This window comes from Urocitellus parryii, chromosome 9 (assembly GCF_045843805.1).
Source record: "Urocitellus parryii isolate mUroPar1 chromosome 9, mUroPar1.hap1, whole genome shotgun sequence".
Taxonomy (NCBI): domain Eukaryota; kingdom Metazoa; phylum Chordata; class Mammalia; order Rodentia; family Sciuridae; genus Urocitellus; species Urocitellus parryii.
In genome coordinates, this window is record NC_135539.1 from 81,624,854 (window position 1) to 81,644,283 (window position 19,430).

General features: G+C 38.2%; 1 protein-coding gene across 1 annotated transcript in view; it reads right to left on the bottom strand.

Moving 5' to 3' along the window:
* The window catches only part of Ryr2 (ryanodine receptor 2), a 588,770-nt gene that overhangs the window by 102,785 nt on the left and 466,555 nt on the right, over positions 1 to 19,430 (bottom strand). Inside the window, exons 63-67 of the mRNA XM_077802933.1 lie at positions 17,056 to 17,105; positions 8,267 to 8,327; positions 6,862 to 7,100; positions 5,312 to 5,393; positions 1,901 to 2,031 (exon numbers count right to left, since the gene is read on the bottom strand). Coding sequence (XP_077659059.1) covers positions 1,901 to 2,031; positions 5,312 to 5,393; positions 6,862 to 7,100; positions 8,267 to 8,327; positions 17,056 to 17,105 — 563 coding nt within the window. The remainder of the gene's footprint in view (positions 1 to 1,900; positions 2,032 to 5,311; positions 5,394 to 6,861; positions 7,101 to 8,266; positions 8,328 to 17,055; positions 17,106 to 19,430) is intronic.

The following is a 19,430-nucleotide window of genomic DNA, read 5'->3' on the forward strand; positions in this document are numbered from 1 at the left end:
AAGACCTCCTTCCTCGTCTACTCTGTCCAGGGGCCTTGCCTGATGGCCTTGCCTCTGGACCAGCCCCATGGCTCTCTGACAGCTGCTCTTGGTGTCCATCCTACTGTTGTCAGGACAGATTTCAAAATGCAAATCTATTTGTGCTATTCCATTTTCAAGGACAGACTGAGGTAGGAGGACAGTCTACTCCCCTTTCCTGACAAAAATCCTGCCTGCTCCTTCCTGGGTTTTCTCCCTTCTTTCACCCTTCACCCTTTCTCTCCTGGAATCTCTCTCCAGCCAGGTCAAAACGCTTGTGGTTTCCCCCCATGTAACAGACTTTTGGTCTCCCCAATTTTAAGACTCATCCTGAATCTGCTGTGATGCTTTCCCAGCTGTTCTCAACTAAAACTGCTTTTCTGTGTCCCCAGGGCTATTTATTCCCAATTCTATCACACTCACCACTCTCTCCCCCTCTACTGCAAAGAGAAACTCCCCAGGGCAAGAATCAAATCTCATTAATCTTTCTATCTCATCTCCTCCACCCACCCCCATGCACATCACAAAATTCCTGTCCACTAGCTGACTAAAAGTTGAATTAAATCCTTAAATTCAATTCCTATGCCTTGTTATGCAGATGATTTGTTTACAGAAACTAAGCAAATGAATTACCTGCTTTGTATATTTCCTTATCTGTAAAGAGATAATAAATTGCTTCTTGCTTGATTCATAGCAAAGTGTTAAGGAATTAAAAAGCCCTAATGAGACAACTTTTTGTGTGTTTACACTGAGGATTACTTAACCATTTTTCACTAATTACAAATGTATTATAGAAATTATGTGGAAAAGTATTACTAAGGCACATTCAAATATTTGTCTTTAGCTTCACCTGCTACTGTATCCATCACTATTATAATAAGTAAAAAAAAAAAAAATCATACAATTCATTAAAAGGTTCTTTATTTGATGAGATCCACTATAAAATCAGTATAACTAGCCAATGGCTCCCATTAACACACATCAGTTACACAGAAACAAGCCCATGAAGAAAGAGATGTGCATTTGAGAACTCTTTAGGGCTATTAAGCAACCAAATATCATAGACTTTATCAGAGGAAGTCAACCAGAAGACGATCCTATGAGGGGTCATGGGGTAATGTCCAGAGTTTGGGAATTGTGCTTTGACTGGTTAAGGCACTGACTAGAATATCTAGCATCCAATTTTATTTAAAGCTTGTCCAACTCAATTCAAAAGCTAGTTAATAATTCTAATTAGAATCCAAAGACTAATCACTGACATCCTCAGCAATGGTCATTAAAAGCTTTCTATGGGCAGATCATCATATCTTCCCAGAGGGAAGGCATCAATGAAGCAGGGGACATGTGTGGACACCAAGAATATGTGGATACTCAGGCAAATTCAAGATATTGACCAAGGGTCTACAGTTTATGTTTTTTAGCTTTTTTAATGATAAAAGTTCAACTAAACTATCTGAAAAACCCACATGGAATAAAATGAGGTCGACATATCTGGGGTGAAGAATAGTGAAAGGCACGAATCCACAGATGGGATGAGCAAGGATGGCCCTGCTGACTGACTGCAAGGGACACCTGAACTGGAAAGCAGACCCACTTCTTTTTTCCATATTTGCTGATCACTTGGTCTTATTCTTGAGGGTATTGATTTTTCTGTGACTCATTTACTTGGGAACAAACATATTTTCTTTCAGGAACATGAGAGAAACAGTATACAACATTAAAAAAAAAAAAAAAAAACACAATGCCAACTACCAGCCCTTCAGAATAAGGAACCATGGATACCCTCGACCGAAATCTCCCTGGGAGAACCACTTTAGGAAAACACAACACATGGTGTCACATTCTGCTTCTGTTCTCAAGCACTGCGCACACCCCACCTTACCTGCTCTCTCTCTGGAAGACTTGGTGTTGTAGATGGAGTAAGGGTTGTGCTTGTCAAGATGTGTTTCCAAAAATGCAACAGGAAAGGCACCTGCGAAGGCCGCCAGGCACTCTCCCAGGGCAGAACGCTGCCTGCAGGTGGAAAATGCTTATCTTTTTATGTCTTCCATGTGAATGGCTGAAGAAGTCACATGAACATTAACCTTGGCAAGTCCAACCTACCAGAGGGACACTAGGATTGCTACTTAATAAGGTAAATCCCCACATTCCATTTCTTTAATGTGAAACATCATGTGTTCAAAAGCGAAATCCCTGCCACTTCATAAAAGCTATGTGTTAGCAAAAAAAGAATTTGAAAGGGGGGCAGGCCAGAAGATTAAAAAACAAAAACAAAAACACATACATAAAACAAAACAAGAAAAGCTCTGTCACTTCCCCTTCAACTTTGAACACTTTCCTCCCTCCTTCTTTCCTTCCTTCAAGAATGACCTATTGAACCCAGCATGGTAGCCACACCTATAATCCCAGCAATTTGGGAGACTGAGGTAGGAGAATAGCAAGTTAGAGGCCAGGCTCAGCAACTTCGCGAAAACTTGTCTCAAAATAAAAAATAAAAAGGGTTGAGGATGTAGCTCAGTGATAGAGTGTCCCTGGGTTCAATCCCCAGTACCTTAAAATAAAATGACTTACTAACAAAGAATTCTTGCTAGGTGAATAACTGGATTCAGAACAAATTAAAAACTAAGCACTAACACAATAAAGCATTCCCTGCAAATTTATTACACAAAAGCATTGCTAAGACATACTAAATGCCAAAAAGTATTGATAACATTTAAAACTCATTTATCATTTACAAAGGAAGGAAGTTAAGAAATCACACTATGATCAATTAATTTGGGACAGGCCAGGATTCAATGCATTCCCTGTCAATGACATAAATTCTTTCTCTGTTGGCAATCGACTTAATCCAAGGTTTTCCTGGCACATTAACTTGTTTATTAAATAAAGAATAATAACAGAAATACTTTAACATATTATGATCTACATAAAAGATTTTACATAAATACATTAAAGCTGATAAACTAGATCTAATTGAAGAACCACTGCATAATTCTCTTAGCAGCCAGGTTTAAATTCTTCACAGAAAAAAATACCATATAATGATGTGTTCCTTGAAGACCCACTATGCTCTGAGAATAGTGTCCTCAGGTGACTTTGTGAGCATTGTGTGTTCTCAAGTTTCCAGAGTAAGTTGTTTAACATTGTCAAATGCTGTAGACAGGTGAAGTAAGACCTGAAACTTAAACTTCAGTAAGAAATAAATGTCCATGGACTAGAGAAGAAAAACAGAGTAGGCTAAATAAGACATTGTGATAGGTTTAAAACTTAATGATGTAAAGCCTCCTAAAATTAATCAATAATTAATTATAGTACATTTTTCTTTTCATCAATCTTGACAAAATAATTTGAAAGTTCATTTTCAAGAATAAACCTATGAGACTAGCCAGTGAGATTCTAAAGTGAAAGAAACGTTAGTGAAAGGATATTCATTTAGACAACCAAACATTAATACTTACAAAGCTATACTAATTAAGGTGACAATTACATAGAAATAGGCAATTAGATCAGTGGACAAAAGTAATGGAGTTCACTCTGATGTTTTTAAGATTTTAGTTGCTTTTTGAATTAAACTATTTTTCAAGCAGTTTTTATGCTTAAAAGATATTTTAGACTAAGGAAGCTTTACAAATTATTGAAGTAATGCACTATTTTTGATATGTAAATTATTTTCTCTTTTCCACTAACAACAACAACAAAAAAGCTAGACCTCTTCTCATTGATTCCTGTGTATGTTTATACTTTTTCCATTAACTCTGGTGCCAGGAGTCCAAGTTCTAGGGGTAAGCTGTGCACATCTGAAATGATTATGATACCTGTCTTTGCACAGGATTGACTCACTTTACCCTTTCAAGTTTTGTAATCAGATTATAAATCTCATTTCCAACTATCTTTTTCTTCTGTTTACAAATATAGCAGTTATAATACAGGATCCCATTTTTATTCTCAAGTCCTCCCCCTCATTACCAGCTGCTCACTCTTGTTCACATTTCATTTGCCACTTGTGTTCAGGTGTGCAAACTGCCTTTTCTCCTGATGTGTTTCTCCTGCTGATTTGTAATAACACTTTTATTAAATGGTTAACCTCATGCCTGTTATCTCTCCTGTTTTTATACTTTTTAACATTGTTTTTGCCTTTATCATTCTCATTTATAAAACACAATGCACCAAGAGTTCCTTATGACATGGGAATTTTGACATTTTACAGAATCAAGTCTATCAATTATTTCATATAAGGTCTCTCTCCTTAGTTTTATGATTTAAAAAGTTTGCACTCTCCTTGTAGCAGGTAAAAATGCAACTATCTATTCTAGTTGTTTCCTGCTCCCAGTTTAGCTTTAGTGTTTCAAGCCTGTGTTCTCTCATTCAATATTGACCAAGTGCCAGCTACCCAGATGCTGGGACGTAGCAGTGAACGAAACTGTCAGCTAACACCACAGATCTTGCTATCTGATAGGGAAAACAAGAACTAACATGTAAACTGGTAATGTAATACTGGCTGGTTGTAATCTGCCCTCTGAGTATGCCCACAGTGTGGAGAACCAGGGAATCAAGATGCATCTGTTAGAAAGTGACTTTTAAGCTTATAACTAATAAAAAAATATTAATTTGGGGAGGCTTTACATCATTCAGTTTTAAGCCTATCACGATGTCTTAGCCTACTCTGTTATTCTTCTCTAGTCCAAGGACATTTCTTACCAAAGTGTTTTTTGTTTGTTTGTTTGTTTTTTTAATATTTATTTTTTAGCTGTAGTCATCAATACCTTTATTTTTTTTATTTATTTTTATGTGGTGCTGAGGATCAAACCCAGGGCCTCGCACGTGCTAGGCGAGCGCTCTACCGCTAAGCCACAGCCCCAGCCCTCTTACCAAAGTTTAAATTCAGTTCTTACTTTACCTGTCAGCATTTGACAATGTTAAACAACTTCCTCTGGAAACTTGAGAACATACAAAAATAAAACTGGTTTTATAAACTGCCTATATTCAGGCCACTCTGTATTTCTGATACACAGTGAGAAAGTGCACTAGCAGATTCTCACATAAGCCTCAGAAGCACTCTGTTTAAACTTTATGTTAAGAAAGGTCTTTGCCATTATTGCTTTACTTTTTTGCCTAACTCCACTGTCCTTTATTAGATCAATTCTTATTTAGCTTAAAGTTTGTCTGATAACTCTCAAGGAATTTAGGATAGTCTGGTCAAGTGCATAAGAAAGGAAAAAGTTATAAAATGAAACATCCTAAAATCAAACAGCTGTTACTAAAAAGTTAAACTTTAAAATTCTTAAATTCTTACCTTTCCACATAAATACTCTTGCTGGTTCCCAGAGCATATAAGCTAGTTAGAATTCTATAACAAGACACCTGCACATCTTCCACTAAGGGAAAAGAGAATCACACTTTAACAACAAAACAACAAAACATTTACACTTTGTCCTGAGAAACTTCGGGCTAAAATCCTTATTTAATACGTTCTAATATTTTTTAACATTTGGAAGAACAAAATAAGAACAGATTTATAAAAATGAAAGATAAAACTTTTTTTCTCAAAGTTCTTGGTTTTTTGTTTGTTTGTTTTGTTTAAGGGAACTGAAAATATTCTCAAGAACATAATGCAATTACCCAGAATATTCTCAGAAGCAATTTGTAATTTTTCTCTGGGTATAAGAATAAAGAATTTCTCTAAGAATAAAATTAACCCCAAGAATATCTGGAAGGACAGGGGATATAGGTAGAATTTGAGACTTGTTTCAAAAGTACATAAAATCTGTATCTTTTACCATGCTCTTAAATGACTGACAAGGAGAATATTGGAGGAAACTGTTATTTCCCAAATTACTTGATATTTAAGGCATAAGTGTGTCACTCTGATACTTTCTAATGCTAGAAAAGCAAAAGAAACCTTATAGATGATCTATTATCCCATAAGACAAATTTAAAAGGCAAAGGAGTCTAAGAACTGTGACTTCCTAGTTCAGATCCTGTTACTGTTCCCTGTGGGTACAACGAAGCCTGAAGATTCAAGCCCTGCCTTAGGGCTGCCTGCCCAGGAACACTGTTCTGCCAACAGTGTCCTACTGGTTAAGATCAAGATTATGTAGCAGGTCCCTGCAGAAGCCCCCTGAATAATTGGTTTTTACACAACATTGTCCATGGCCTGAGGAAGCTCCACGGGAGAGTAGGCACAGGTGGCTGTGCTCCTCGGGGTTCCCTCTTGTCCCATGTTCACAGCATCAGAGCAGGAAGTTAGGCCAGCTCACATGCTATTTTTTCCACTTACTCTTGAGAATTCTGTGAATTTTTTTAAACTACAAATTATAGTCAAAACCAGTTGATTAAATCCCTCATGAACACTGACCAAAACCTAAAAATCAAAGTTGAGTTCCCTTAGTGCTGTAATAATTTAGACAGGCTTGGTTTCGGTAGCTTCACGTGTGTTGGTTGTTGCAGCCTGTGGCAACACTCCATGTCTACACAGAACCAATTCAAAAGTGATTAATGTGGCATGTCATATGGTCCAACTGCACTAGAAAATTAACATGAAGAGAGGCAAGACAGAAACAGAATTTGGAACCTTGTGTTTCAACAATGTGGACATTACTGTCCCTAACCAATACTATATTGGTCCTCTCTGCAAGCCCATATGATCCAGAGATCTACCACTATAAAAATGGCTCCTATAATTCAAAAAATGGTTCCTATAATTCCTATAATGATTTGCAAAACAAAACAAAAAAAAAACATTTAATGTATAAACAGTGTTTGAATGACCCAGATATGTCTTTTATAATTTCTGACTATATTTTTTCAAAAGTGAAACTCTAAGTAATAGACAGATATACATACATATTAGATCTTCTCCAAATTGATGCTGGCCAATGTGTTCAAATAATGACGACAGCATGGGCAAGAGTGCCACCGTGGTGTAATTGATAATCTGCGTAACCCCTTTGGGCTGGTTCCGGGTGTGGGTGAACTGGCCCTGCTTCAGATTTTCCATGGTCTTCTCTAGATCTTCCGCAGCATTGTCCAGGAAGGCCCTGAGCGCACTCTTCACATCCTCTAGACCGGTCTTCATCACAGTCCTAGGGAATCAAAAGGGGACTTGCACGGGCCCACAGCAGCCAACGCAGCCCAACTTCTTCATTAAGGCATCCACCTATCAACCCAACTTTTTAAATCAACTCCAAAATGTTTTTTCAGTATTCCTAAAGTGACAGGAACATTGCTCAGAGAACTGGCTTCATCATCAGCTTCATGAAGGACCTCAGAGCAAAAGGCTTTGCTAAGCTTGACGTGTTCCATCAGTGGTCTCAACACTGAAACGGCGGTTTTGTAACTAACACAATGAAGCTTCTGAGCCAGGTAGTTCATCCCAAATCCAACCAAAGGAGAACACATCCTGAGGCACTGAGTATGGAAGAAACCTTAAAGCTAGCTAAGTCATCTACCATAAATATCTTGTGCTTTCAGGGGTAGCATTGAAATCTTCTCTAGGACAGTGAAGGCTGACCTTGCTACAGAGGTAACACCCTAATGGCACCATTTTTAGTAGGAAGTGGAGGTACAAAAGAGTGTCTGTTTTCTTTATTCATTACAGAAAACACCTCAAGTAAAACCTGAAACATGGGAATGGATCAGCAAAGGATACTATGGAATGTTTTCTGCAGTTGATATTTAAAAATTTTATTTAGATTTACCTGGCAGACTGTATGAACTACATGCATGGTTTAGCAGCAAGCTCAATCATGCTAAATAAGGGGTGCTACATTTTGTTCACATGCTGGATTTCAGTCAAGTTGACATAAGAGCAAAATAGAAAGCACTCAAATGTGGGAGTTTGTCTACCCACGTGCTTACTGTGCAATCTTTAGCACAACTTTACTCATTTACAAATAGAAAATAAAACTGTCCTGTTTTCTATAAAGCCAAATGTTGTTATGAACATTAAACACAAGTACCATGTCTGGAGACTCAGAGGCCTCTAAATCCACAAGTTCACCATTTTTCCCTCACATTACATTCCCAGGTTGACCTTCAGTTACAATCTCAGCTGCTACAAAAATTACTGGAAATTTAAATAACCTGAGTAAAGTCATAAACTACTACTATTAGTAATTTACAAAAAGCTTTCTCTTTATCTAAGTCTTTATTATAATTCCAAAGAATAAAATCAAGACCCTGGGTCCTTTTAACATTTTTATATATAATTATTACATAGATTCATTCAGACAAAAGTGTATCCATTTACCTTGCATCCAAAGTCTGACCCAAAATATGGAGACAGTTGACGATAGACGTTGCATCATTTCCTAAAGGGGAAACAAGACACTGTATGAACTGCCCTGAGAACTTCCTGACTTGCTATCAATGTTTGTACTGCAAAAATTAGTCAACAGCACAACTCACTAATAAAATTCAACTGAAGATTTTAATAATCAAGTTTAAAATCATGCAGTTTTTCTGCTTAAAAGTGGTTATGCAAATGTAAGTAGGAAAGCAATAAAGCATGTCTCATGAAATAGCTGACATGCTCAGAAGCATTCAAAGCACTGCACAAAGCTGAAAGGGTTTCCAACTGAATTCTTCCACAATCTTCCCTCCCCATGCTAGCTCATTTTATTTTTAAGTCATATTGTATGTGAACTTTAAAAGTTAGCTCATACCCTTTATGAAATGAAATGGGCTAAAAGTCTAATATTTTAATTCTGTTTTAATGACCCAGGTGTCTCTGCTTTCTTATTTCATTCAACTGCTTTAAGAAGCATTAATATGTCTGAATTTGACAGAAGATGAATTTGTTTGAATTTTGTTGGTCTTTGGCAAAAAGGAAGCACCAAACCATTGCATAAACAATATCAGAAGTCGAAAAAATTAAGCAATATTCCTGTAAGATATTTGAAACGGGACAGATTCTTCCTGTAAGTAATGGGAGAATCCCATATACTGACTATTTTATCAGGATTAACAGAACTAGTAGTAGTGATACAAACACTGCATATATTTTGCTTTGTGGCAGGTATACTAAGAAGTAAATAAATAAAACAATGAATCCAAAGTAACATAGTAATTTGATCACTAAAATATAGTTGACATCGTTAGTTCCTCCTATACTTTCATCTCTTACACACACACACACACACACACACACACACACACACTCTCTCTCTCTCTCATCTCCTGGGTCCTGAGGGTGACAACTCCTATTTTAATTTTTTATAACATTTGATGAGTCATATCCTTTGTACAAAAAGCATCCTAAAATAAATCATGCAAATACACATGGAAATTAATAATGATTCAAAATAAGAGTAAGCCAGTTTAGTGATATGATTTAGTGGCATGATGAATATATGAAAAGAATAAAGTATTTATTACTGAGACTCTGAGTTTAAGAAAATGTCTCATTTACTCTGTGCTTCAAATTTCAGAATTTTTATACTAATGAAGAAAAATGAGCAGAAAGGCAAAATTTGTTATCTCTCTTTGTATTGGCAGATGCCAAACCTAAGACTTCTACTACAGCCCTTAACTATTTCAACAAACATTAAATACCAGATACTCTTAAACTAATAAACAAAATACAATTCTTATCATCTTGGATTTAGTTGGAGTATAGATAATGAACCACTAAGCTAAAAATTAGCATGTAACATAATATCAAATCACAAAATACATGTGTGTATATGTCTATATGTATATATATGGTTGTATGCTTGTGTGTATATATATATATATAAAATCCCAATCAAGTCACAACATGTGTATATATGTATATGTCTTCATCAGTACAAGAAGTATATATTTAGGTATATATATATGTAATCTAAATTAAGTCACAAAATATGTGTATACATATCTATATACTTAAGTGCGTATATATGTATGGTTAGGGGAGTGTTTCTGTGTGTATATATATAATTTCAGGGAATACAGATTAGAGTAACTGAACCCTTCTTCAAGGTAGCACTTGAGCAGTGACGTCAATGATAGGACGGGATAAGCCACACAGGAGGAGGCCCTAGGCATAGGAACAGCACGTGCAAGGATATCAGAGTGGCCAGAGCGGGTGTAAGGTGGAGAGCTGGGAAGGCCTGGAACCTTGCATCCACAGGGGTCTTCGAAAGGTGCAACAGGTAGACACTGTTAGGTTTTGAGCAAGACCTGAGCTAATAGGATTTATATTTTCCAGAGATGCAGCATATGCAGCTCTGGAAGAACAAGAGTGGAAGTCAGGGAACTACTGCAGGAGCTCAGTCAGTTTCTGTGGCAATGAACTTGAATCTGGGTATTAATGGTGAAGACTTTAAGGACTGATTGCAAGGACTTGCTTATGGATTGAATGTGACCTGAGAGGGAAGGGAGTTAGGGATAATGCCCAGGCTTTTTCTTGAACGACTGGGGGAATGGTAGTTCCATATAATGCCCTGGAGACAGGAGAGGGGAAAGCAGAGTGGGGTGCAAGCTCCCTGCTTGAGATATATAAAGTATAGTTACTCAGCAGGAGCCCCAGAATGGGCAGTTGATAAGAAACTGCAATTCAAGGAAGAGACCCAGCTGGAGCTACACATCTGGACATCAGAAACAGGTAACTTGAAAACTGAGTGAAATTCACCAGCCAAGTCTAGAAGGAAAAAGGTCCCAGGCCTCCCGGGGTTGAGAGGATAGAAGGTAAGAAAGACGTAGTATGAAAAGTAAGAGAGGAGGGCCCCGAGCAGGAAGGGGACAAAGCTGTGTACTAGCCTATGCAACTGCCCCCCTCTCTCTTCCTAAAACACACAGCTCTCTCTGTCCCATCCTCTCTGATCTACTGTTGGTTATTATAGATGGTCACTGTTTGTGCTCTGTGCTGAGTTTAGCAGTGTCCTTTCCATAAGATCAAGTGCCCAGCACGTGTTAAAACCCCGTTCACATAAGCTTGAGCAGTGTAGTGAGCAGGGAGGGGTGGCTGGGTTTCCATGCATTTACGCTCAGGTAATTGCCTAATTGCTGAGTGGTAAAAAAAAAAAAAAAAGAAAAAAAGTTTTTAAGTTTTGTCCATATGTTTTTAAGACTGTGTTATGTATACAAAGATATATGTATAAATGTGTGTGGGCACATATGTACATAATTAAAATTAGGTCTGATTCTAGTGACAAGAGACAACACTGGGTCTGAAACAACATAACTGCGCTCGTAACAGAGCTCACTAAATGATGAAAATGACAAATATCCAATATAAATAAGCAGTGTTTAAATCTCAAATTGTATTTTATTTTTGATATAAGTATCTGTAACTGAGGAGTTCTCAGATCAAGCTGTTTCAAGTTCAACTACCATGAACCACTTCTGTCTCGTCATCTGATATAAGAGGATCCTCACAACGCTGCCTTTTCTCCCCCTGAAAAGAGCATTGAAGTTGGTCTAATTATTTGTCTCTATTTTTCCAACATAGCTCTTCAAATGGTGTCTGATTATATTCTCTTCTTTGAAGGAATGAATTATCTTGGCAGAACCCTTGTTAATAATGTGGAATAAAATTATGCTAGCAGATATAAATTTCAATCAAAATTATGAGGGGATAGAGAGAAATTGGAGACTGTCAATGACCATCACTTCTGGAATCTGTGATATATGGAAGAGTAAAACTGAACCATTAAATGCTCAAAGTCAAGGCACATTTAATTCTCAGATAGGCACTAATCCTCAGAGATTCTCATTACTTCAAGTGACTTTGCTTTTCTACCAAACAAACAGGCACAGTCTGCACATCACTAGGGACACTATAAACATAGACTACTTCCCTAATATCTCTGACATGGGATGGCAGTCACCATTTAAACATCTGCAGGGAAGAAGCATCAGAACTGTCATGGAAAACCCAATCCACTAATGTATGGATCAGGGGAGGTAGCTGTTGAAAGAATTCACTGTTTTACTTTACTTAGTATTTACTTTTAAAATTTTTCCAAACATCATGGTAAGATTAAGATGCACTAGTTAAATCAGGAACTTGCCTGGGGAGAAAAAAATGTAATAATAGTCCTGCTTCATCTTAACCATATATGTATCTTGTTGAACACTTGTGGCACTTTAGGGTGCATTGATGATGTCATGCACTAAGTTCTAGGGTCACTGTGAGGTCAAACCAAGAAATTCTAAAGTGATCATGACTACATTCAAAATGTAGCTTTGGGGCAAAGCTGGAGGTCCCTGTGTTGGAGATTCAAAAACTCTTCATGGACCCTGCGGAATCTGGAGGATTCAGCAATATGGAAAATCACCAGAAAACTGGAAAATGGAAAGGGTCCATACATGATAAATATTTTGTGCTGGCTTTCTTAGGTCCTTGAATTGAAATGATAATTGTTGCTGGAATTCAATGATATTGTCATCTGGAGGGTCATTAATCATACGCCATTTCCTTTTCACTGTAAGTGCCGTAGGCATTCTCATGGACCTCTTAAAGGAATAATAAATTTTAAAACTATGATCCTCATATATTATAGAATAATTGGATACTACGTTTTCCTTAATAACCTCTCAAGAAAAAAAAATAACTCAACTTGGGTTATTTGTGAATTAAGAACACTTGCAGATTCACAGCCTCTATTGTTGTGCCTGTTTTTTCTTCCTTCTCTGTTGGAGGATGGCAGGATCTAGATGGCTCATTCTCTCAGTCCTCAGCTATTGAAAAGGTCCCTATGCAAACCACACTGCCTGCCATGCCCTGAGGAGACACTGTGAGCCCCTGCAGAGTGGAGGGTCCTGTGCCAGTGAGGTTAGTTCAGCAAGCTGACCATCAGCAAGATGAAGCAAAGGTGCATGGAGCAGGACAGCGTTAGAGCAGGAGGCAGCCAGGGAAGGACTTCCAGAGAGTAACATCCTTCAGCACCCGAGTCTGAAGGATGTGGAGTTCACTCCATTCCGAGTGCAAGGACTTCAGAGGACAAATGGTATGTGCAGGGATCACAGGGCAGATGCTCATTACGGCACGAGCAGGCCTTGGGCAGAAAGAAACACAACACAGACACAGTAGAGAGGAAGGGAGAAGGCCTGCAGAACAGAAGCACAGAGTGAGCAAGGGTCTGGGAAATTATGGAGAAAGAGGTCCACCAGGAAGCCAGGGTGGAGTGGGTACAGGTGAAGGAGAAGGATCTCTGTCCAAAGAAATAGAAACCTACAATATGCAGGAGTGTGACAAGAGACATTGGGAAGGTAAGACTATGGAGCACAAAGAGGCCAGTGGGCATTCAGAGAGAAGCTACTGTGGACCAGGAACTATAAGTGACAGGTGTTTGTAGACTGGCCTCAGTGGAGCACTGGAGAGAAACAGAAAACCACATTTCTCTCTGCTCACATCCCAAGAGAATGTCCTGTGCACTGTAGACACATGGTGTTTATTGAACAAATGCATTTAAGGCATTAGATTTATCTTTGGGTATCAAAATACAGCCCTTAAGGAGACCTGATAGGCACAACTTGTGCCACTGTCACTGGCATTGCTGCAGTCATAGCTACTGTGTTCTGCTGCCTCTAAAGATGGCTGAAGGTACGTGCACCTTCCAACTGCCTGGAAATCAGTAGGCAGAATTTCCACTTAGCAAAAGTGGAGAGAAAGGAAAGAGTCATATTTCTCCAGTCAACACTGGGTCCTTGAGAATGGCAAATGGGATCCTTATCACTAATCAACCTGAGTGCCGTTCACATCCCAAATTTCCAAAACTTATCTATGCTCCAACTTACAGTCATCAGCAAGCATTTCAGAATTCAACTGAATGCCTGTATTTAAACATCATGATATTTTCTTTCTTCCCCTTCTAAAACATTGTTTGATTCACCAGAAACCTACGTGTAACACAGTTTGTCCCCTCTTTTTAAGAAATTACCTTTCCCCAATATAAAATAAAGTGATTTCAAAGCCTCCAAAAGAAGAGATGAGGCCTGAGAGCACTACTGATCTTTTTGTTCTTAGATTGGGTGCTTCAATGCTTGGGAACTATTCTAAAGTACAGAAAAGATATACACAAACATGGAGTCCAGATGGATCTGGTAATCCTTCAGATGAAAGAAAAACCTTTCAACTACAGATGATGTTTGGGGTGTAGGAACAATGTGGGGCCAACTTGGAGTAAATATTCACTGCCTGACAGATTCTGCTCATCAAGGCTACCACCAGAAGGCACCAGTCTTCGTTTATCCTAATGCTCCTCTCTGGCCCCCAGTTCCTGATGTACTTAAGATTAATGTGGACTTTTCTACACTTTCACCTTTGCTCATTCTCACCAAACTATTTCTTTGTTAACTTGACTTTCAATTGGGTCAATTAAGTTCTGTCATGAAATTTCCCCTTAATTAAGACAGTACAGGAGATACATTTTAGAAATCAGTTTATTTCCTGCCAGAATGCAGGAAATGTAGAGCATAAAGGTATGATGAAGGGAATAAATCAGAGTAATCCAACCTGGTTATACAGATCACCACTGCACCTGTCTGCTGGGTCCTCAGGAAGACCCCCACAATGCACAACTGGAAAATCAGAAAGCAAGCACCTGGATTACACAACTTCTGAATCATTCTGGAGACGGCAAGATTTTAAGTGTGTCATTATACATGTAGTTTGAATGGCCAAGTTGCCTAGTATGGCTTGTACATAATTCAATTTATTTAAATAAGATCTAATAAAGAGATTTAAATAAAATCTAATCAATTTGGAAACATTACAGGTGAAAGCTGAAAGGTTATAATTCATATAGCACTTCAATATTATCTCAGATTTGATGCACATAATCGTTATCTAAGACTAGAAGTAGTTTTAACTCATGAGGAAAATGAAAAAGCAAATGTTTAGAAATTTAAGTTCCTTTTCTAAATCATTCAGATGGATAGCTTACAAAGATAGAACTTATATCCAGTTTATTTTTTTATTCAAAGCCCATTGTTCCCTCTATGACATCATATTTTGTAAAGCTAGACTATAGCTGTAATATGTAGAGTTACAGGCTGCAGGCTTAAAAATCCTATAAATTGGGCAAGTCTCTGTTTGGGTATGTTTGATTAATAAAGGTCTCTTGAACTTTATGTACTTAAAAATAATGCCAAAACATATTGGAAGCAATAATACCTACATTAATAATATAAAGAATGCATAAAATTCTGTAAAATCACATGAGAGGTCTCTAATAAGTTCCTGTTAAAAAATGAAAGTAATGGCATTCAAAGGTTAGGGGATTTACAACACAAAGTACAGGTCTTCTCCCAACAGAAAAAACAAACGAAATTATCCATCTATCTTATCCATGAAACCCTTGGATGATTTAGTCAAAATGAAAAATGGATGTTTCAGGACAGATAAAGTTAACCTAATGTAATACAAGGCTATGCTTGGTTCCTTTATAGATGATTATAATTTAGAAAATGGTACAAGGGGGGCTTCTGAGATGTTGGAAATGTTCTGTCCTGATCTGAGAAATTACCAAATAAATGGATATGGGTAATCCATATAGGATATAGGAAAGCCATAAAATTTCATTAAACTGTCCTTAATATTTGTGAACATGACTGTATGGAATACCTCAAGAAAGTTTCCTTAAAATAAAAAAAAATAATGAGCTATAACAGAAAAATAAGAATATGTAGTATGTAGGAAGTTAGAATTAGCATTGCAGAGTATTATTATGCTTATTGATAAGTGCAAAAAAAGCACCTGCAAATAAGCTCCCATCACAGCCATGTGAAACCTCATAGCACACTCAAGGGCAAATCAATATCTGAACCCTCTGTTACTTTGAGAATGCTACGAGTACAGGAACCCTGTTTGAATAATTTTCATAAAAATTGTTATCTGTTAAGGAGAAATTAAACACAAGTCAGTCAACTGGAAATTGATCTGAAGACACTTGCCCCATTTATTTTAGATAACTGAAATAATAATGAAAATTCAGGCAATTTATATGAAATTTACATTTTAATTATTAACTACCAAATATTGTAAATTCTACAAGTCCAGTAGTACGACATTAATTAAACCAAAAAGCTATCATTTCTCAAAAATTATAAAGAATGTAAAGTTATACTCCATGTACACATGTCAAAATACACTCTGACATGTATATATAAAAAGAACAAAAAAAGAATGTAAACTGTGTGTGTGTGTGTGTGCGCGCCGCTCACGCACGTGCATGCATCCAATTTCAGTTTATTCACTGTGGATTTTGTAAAAATGGTTACCCTTTTTTATATCCTTAGATTTTCATGTGTTGAACTTAGAAAATGTATACAACACATCGTTATATGTCTAGTTGCTAAAATCATTCAATGCTATCTCAAACCCTGTAGAGTGAAGGGCTCACATTTGGGCAGCTGATAAAATTAGGCAAGGATGTATACAATGTGAGTTCTGCCAGCGGTTATAGAATCCTAAGGTCCCACTGCATGGAAAAATCCACAGAAAGTAAGTGCCCACCCTGCATGGCTGTCCAGAAGCAAGTGCCCAGGAGCATGAACTTCAGCTATATGAATTTTCAACACAAACCGAAACTGAGTCTAGGGTGAGTGGTGCTAGAAAAGCCACTTTTGGCAAGGGAAGCTCCTTGGCTCCATCTTCTGGACTACAGAGCTCCAAAGTTTGGAGTGGAGGACATGCAAATCTGTGGTCAAAAGCATTGAGAACATAAGTGCGGTGTAAAGTTTTGATTTGTAACAGCATTAAATAACATAGCAAAGATTACCAAACAAAAACTCAGGGCCAGTTTTACTTTAGCCCTCCAATAAAACATGGTAGAACTTGCCATTTTCATTCCTTTGCTCTTTAATAATAGACCCTTTGCATTTGCAATTATGCTTGGGACTGATGTAAAAAAAAAAAAAAAAGACAGTCTTCCATTTCACCAAAGATAACACTGCTTATAAACAACCCTGAGGACCTTGTCTTGGCCTACAACCATGCATGCAGCCATGCAAACGTGCATCCATGCAACCTTGCAGCACACAACACAGTGCAGGAATGGCAAAGAAAACCAAGTGGTGGCCATGCTCATAGGTTTTCAAGGGTCTCCTTACCAAATAGTGAAATCCTATGCCTGACAAGAACTCCAAGTTTGCAGAATAGGCTGAAGACAAAAGAAAAACAAAAGAGAAAAGGGAAGGGGGGAGGGAAGGTAGAAAAGACAAGGGAAAATTAAAAAAAAAAAAGAAAGAAAGAAAAAAAAAACAGCTGATATGAGCCGGAAAAAAAGCAACATGATGTCACGCAGAAAGAATCAATTATCTGAGCAGAATGTGGAGTAAAGGGATTAAAGAAAGAGTCTTTGAGTGCATACCTTCAACAAACATGGTTAAAAAGCACATAGTATAAGAAACAAAAAAAAATTGAAAGCAAAGCTAATTAATATAAAAGCAATCTATATGAACCCACACAAATATAACTGCTGAAAATCCAAAAAGAAAAATTCAGTTTTATCTTCCCAACTGCACCACTGTATTTCTAGATTTCTTTTTATTATGGTCTTTGTTTAACAGAAGAAATGTGGTGCTTTGGTAAATGCTTCTTTAAACTTTAGTAAGCTTTATTACTTGAAATGCCCTTCTTTCCCATCCTTGACATAGACCAAATATCCAGTAAATTTAGAAAGAGAACTTGAAGAATGCTAATCACTCAGAGGAGATCAGACGTGATAACTGAGAGAACTCTTAGTGCCAGTGAATGAGTTGTGCACTTCTCATCTCCAAGCAGGCCCCTAGGAAGTCCTGCATGCCATGAGAGGCAGGAGATTCTAAATACTGATTGCTGCATTTGGTGTAATGACCCTGGTGCCCACTGCCTCTTGGATCAGACCCCACACCCTGGGAGAGTCTGCGGCCTGGTCTCTTCACTGAGCCTCAGTCCAATGGGCTCCTGCAGGTCTCCCTTTAGGAACACCCTTCATGCACCTCATGCTCTGTGAACTTCTATCCATCACTCAGGATCAGCTCAGATCCTGTCCACAACAAAAGTCTTTCCTGACACCTAGTGCCCCATTACCACTCCCAACCTAAGCCAAAAGAGGTCGAGGTTGTCCCAGCTGCTCCCAGTTCCATTTGCTGATCGCTGCCCTAGGATTGAACCTTGAAGATTACAACTAGTGTTTTCCCCACACCCACCCACACTCTCTGAGCTCCTGGGGAGAAGAGGCTTGCCCCACCAGCACTGCCTACAACCTGGAATAACCCACCCACACTCTGCCAGATTTTTCCAAGAATAGATTCTCATGGGCCATGCTGCTCTGGAAAGCTCTCCTGCCACCAGCAACACCCAAACATACACAGCACCTGGATTAGGGCTGCAGACCAGCCAAGAAGGAAAACAATGGCAAATGATCCATGGCAAGAGGGGGAGAGAGGGAAGAGATGGTCATGCTTGAGAGGGCGACTACGTTAATAGTAAACTCCAGTCATCGTACCTCACTGCAGTATCAATGTGGACTAATTTACTGATGAAAATTAATTAAAGAGTGCATCTTATAGCTTTTTCCAAAAAAATGTTCATCTATAAGTGTCTGAGTGAAGCTGAGAGTTTGGGGAAATAACAGACCAAAAATTGGAAAAATAATGATCTATTAGAGTAGTTATTAGATAATTACATATTAGACCTTTGGTCTGCATTTCTATACTGTAATTTTCTTCTGTAAGCTAAAAATAAAAACAATAAAATGAGAACAACTCTGTCCAGGAGCCTCATCCATCTACCATGCTTCACAGATGACGTCTGTGCATGTGAGTCAACCAGGGTCTGTCTTTAAAAAGAGCAATCGCCTTTAGAACAGTTCACCCTGGATCCCCGTATTCCAATCCATTTTAGGTGATGTCTTTGGCTGAAGCCTCTGGTTCAAAGTAAGACATTCTGAGGGGTTCTTGGTGATGTGGGGTTCATAGTGCTAGGATTAGGTTTTAACCCAATTAGGACGCTTTTTCTAATGGAATCAACGACTCAGCATCTGATCCACTGGGTTCTATTTAGTGGCTGAGAATCTGTCAGAGAAAATATTCTTCACAATGTCTGCTGCCTCCTAATCACCTGGCCCCTCAGAGAGATGAGTTACATCTCGTTTCCCTCTTGTACCCTCCACCCAGGCCAGAGCTGCTGGACAGCCTATGAGATTTGATGATGATAAATTTCAGCCTGAACTTTCTCTAAAAGTCCTTCTGATGGTGCCGTCCCATTTCCTCTTCCTATGGCTGCCTCGTCCTTCGGAATGCTGTGTCAGCACTTGCTCCTGCCTTACTCCAGCATTCCCTGGGGCTCATCAGTGGCCCTCAGCAACAACTCCAACGACCTTTTCTCACTCGCCTTCTTGGAGTGCTCTCTGCAGTACCTGGCACTGCTGAACACTTACATCTTTGAAACTCTTGCCCCTTTGGATTTTGTTTTATAGCAGGTTTTTTCACTTCCTAATTGA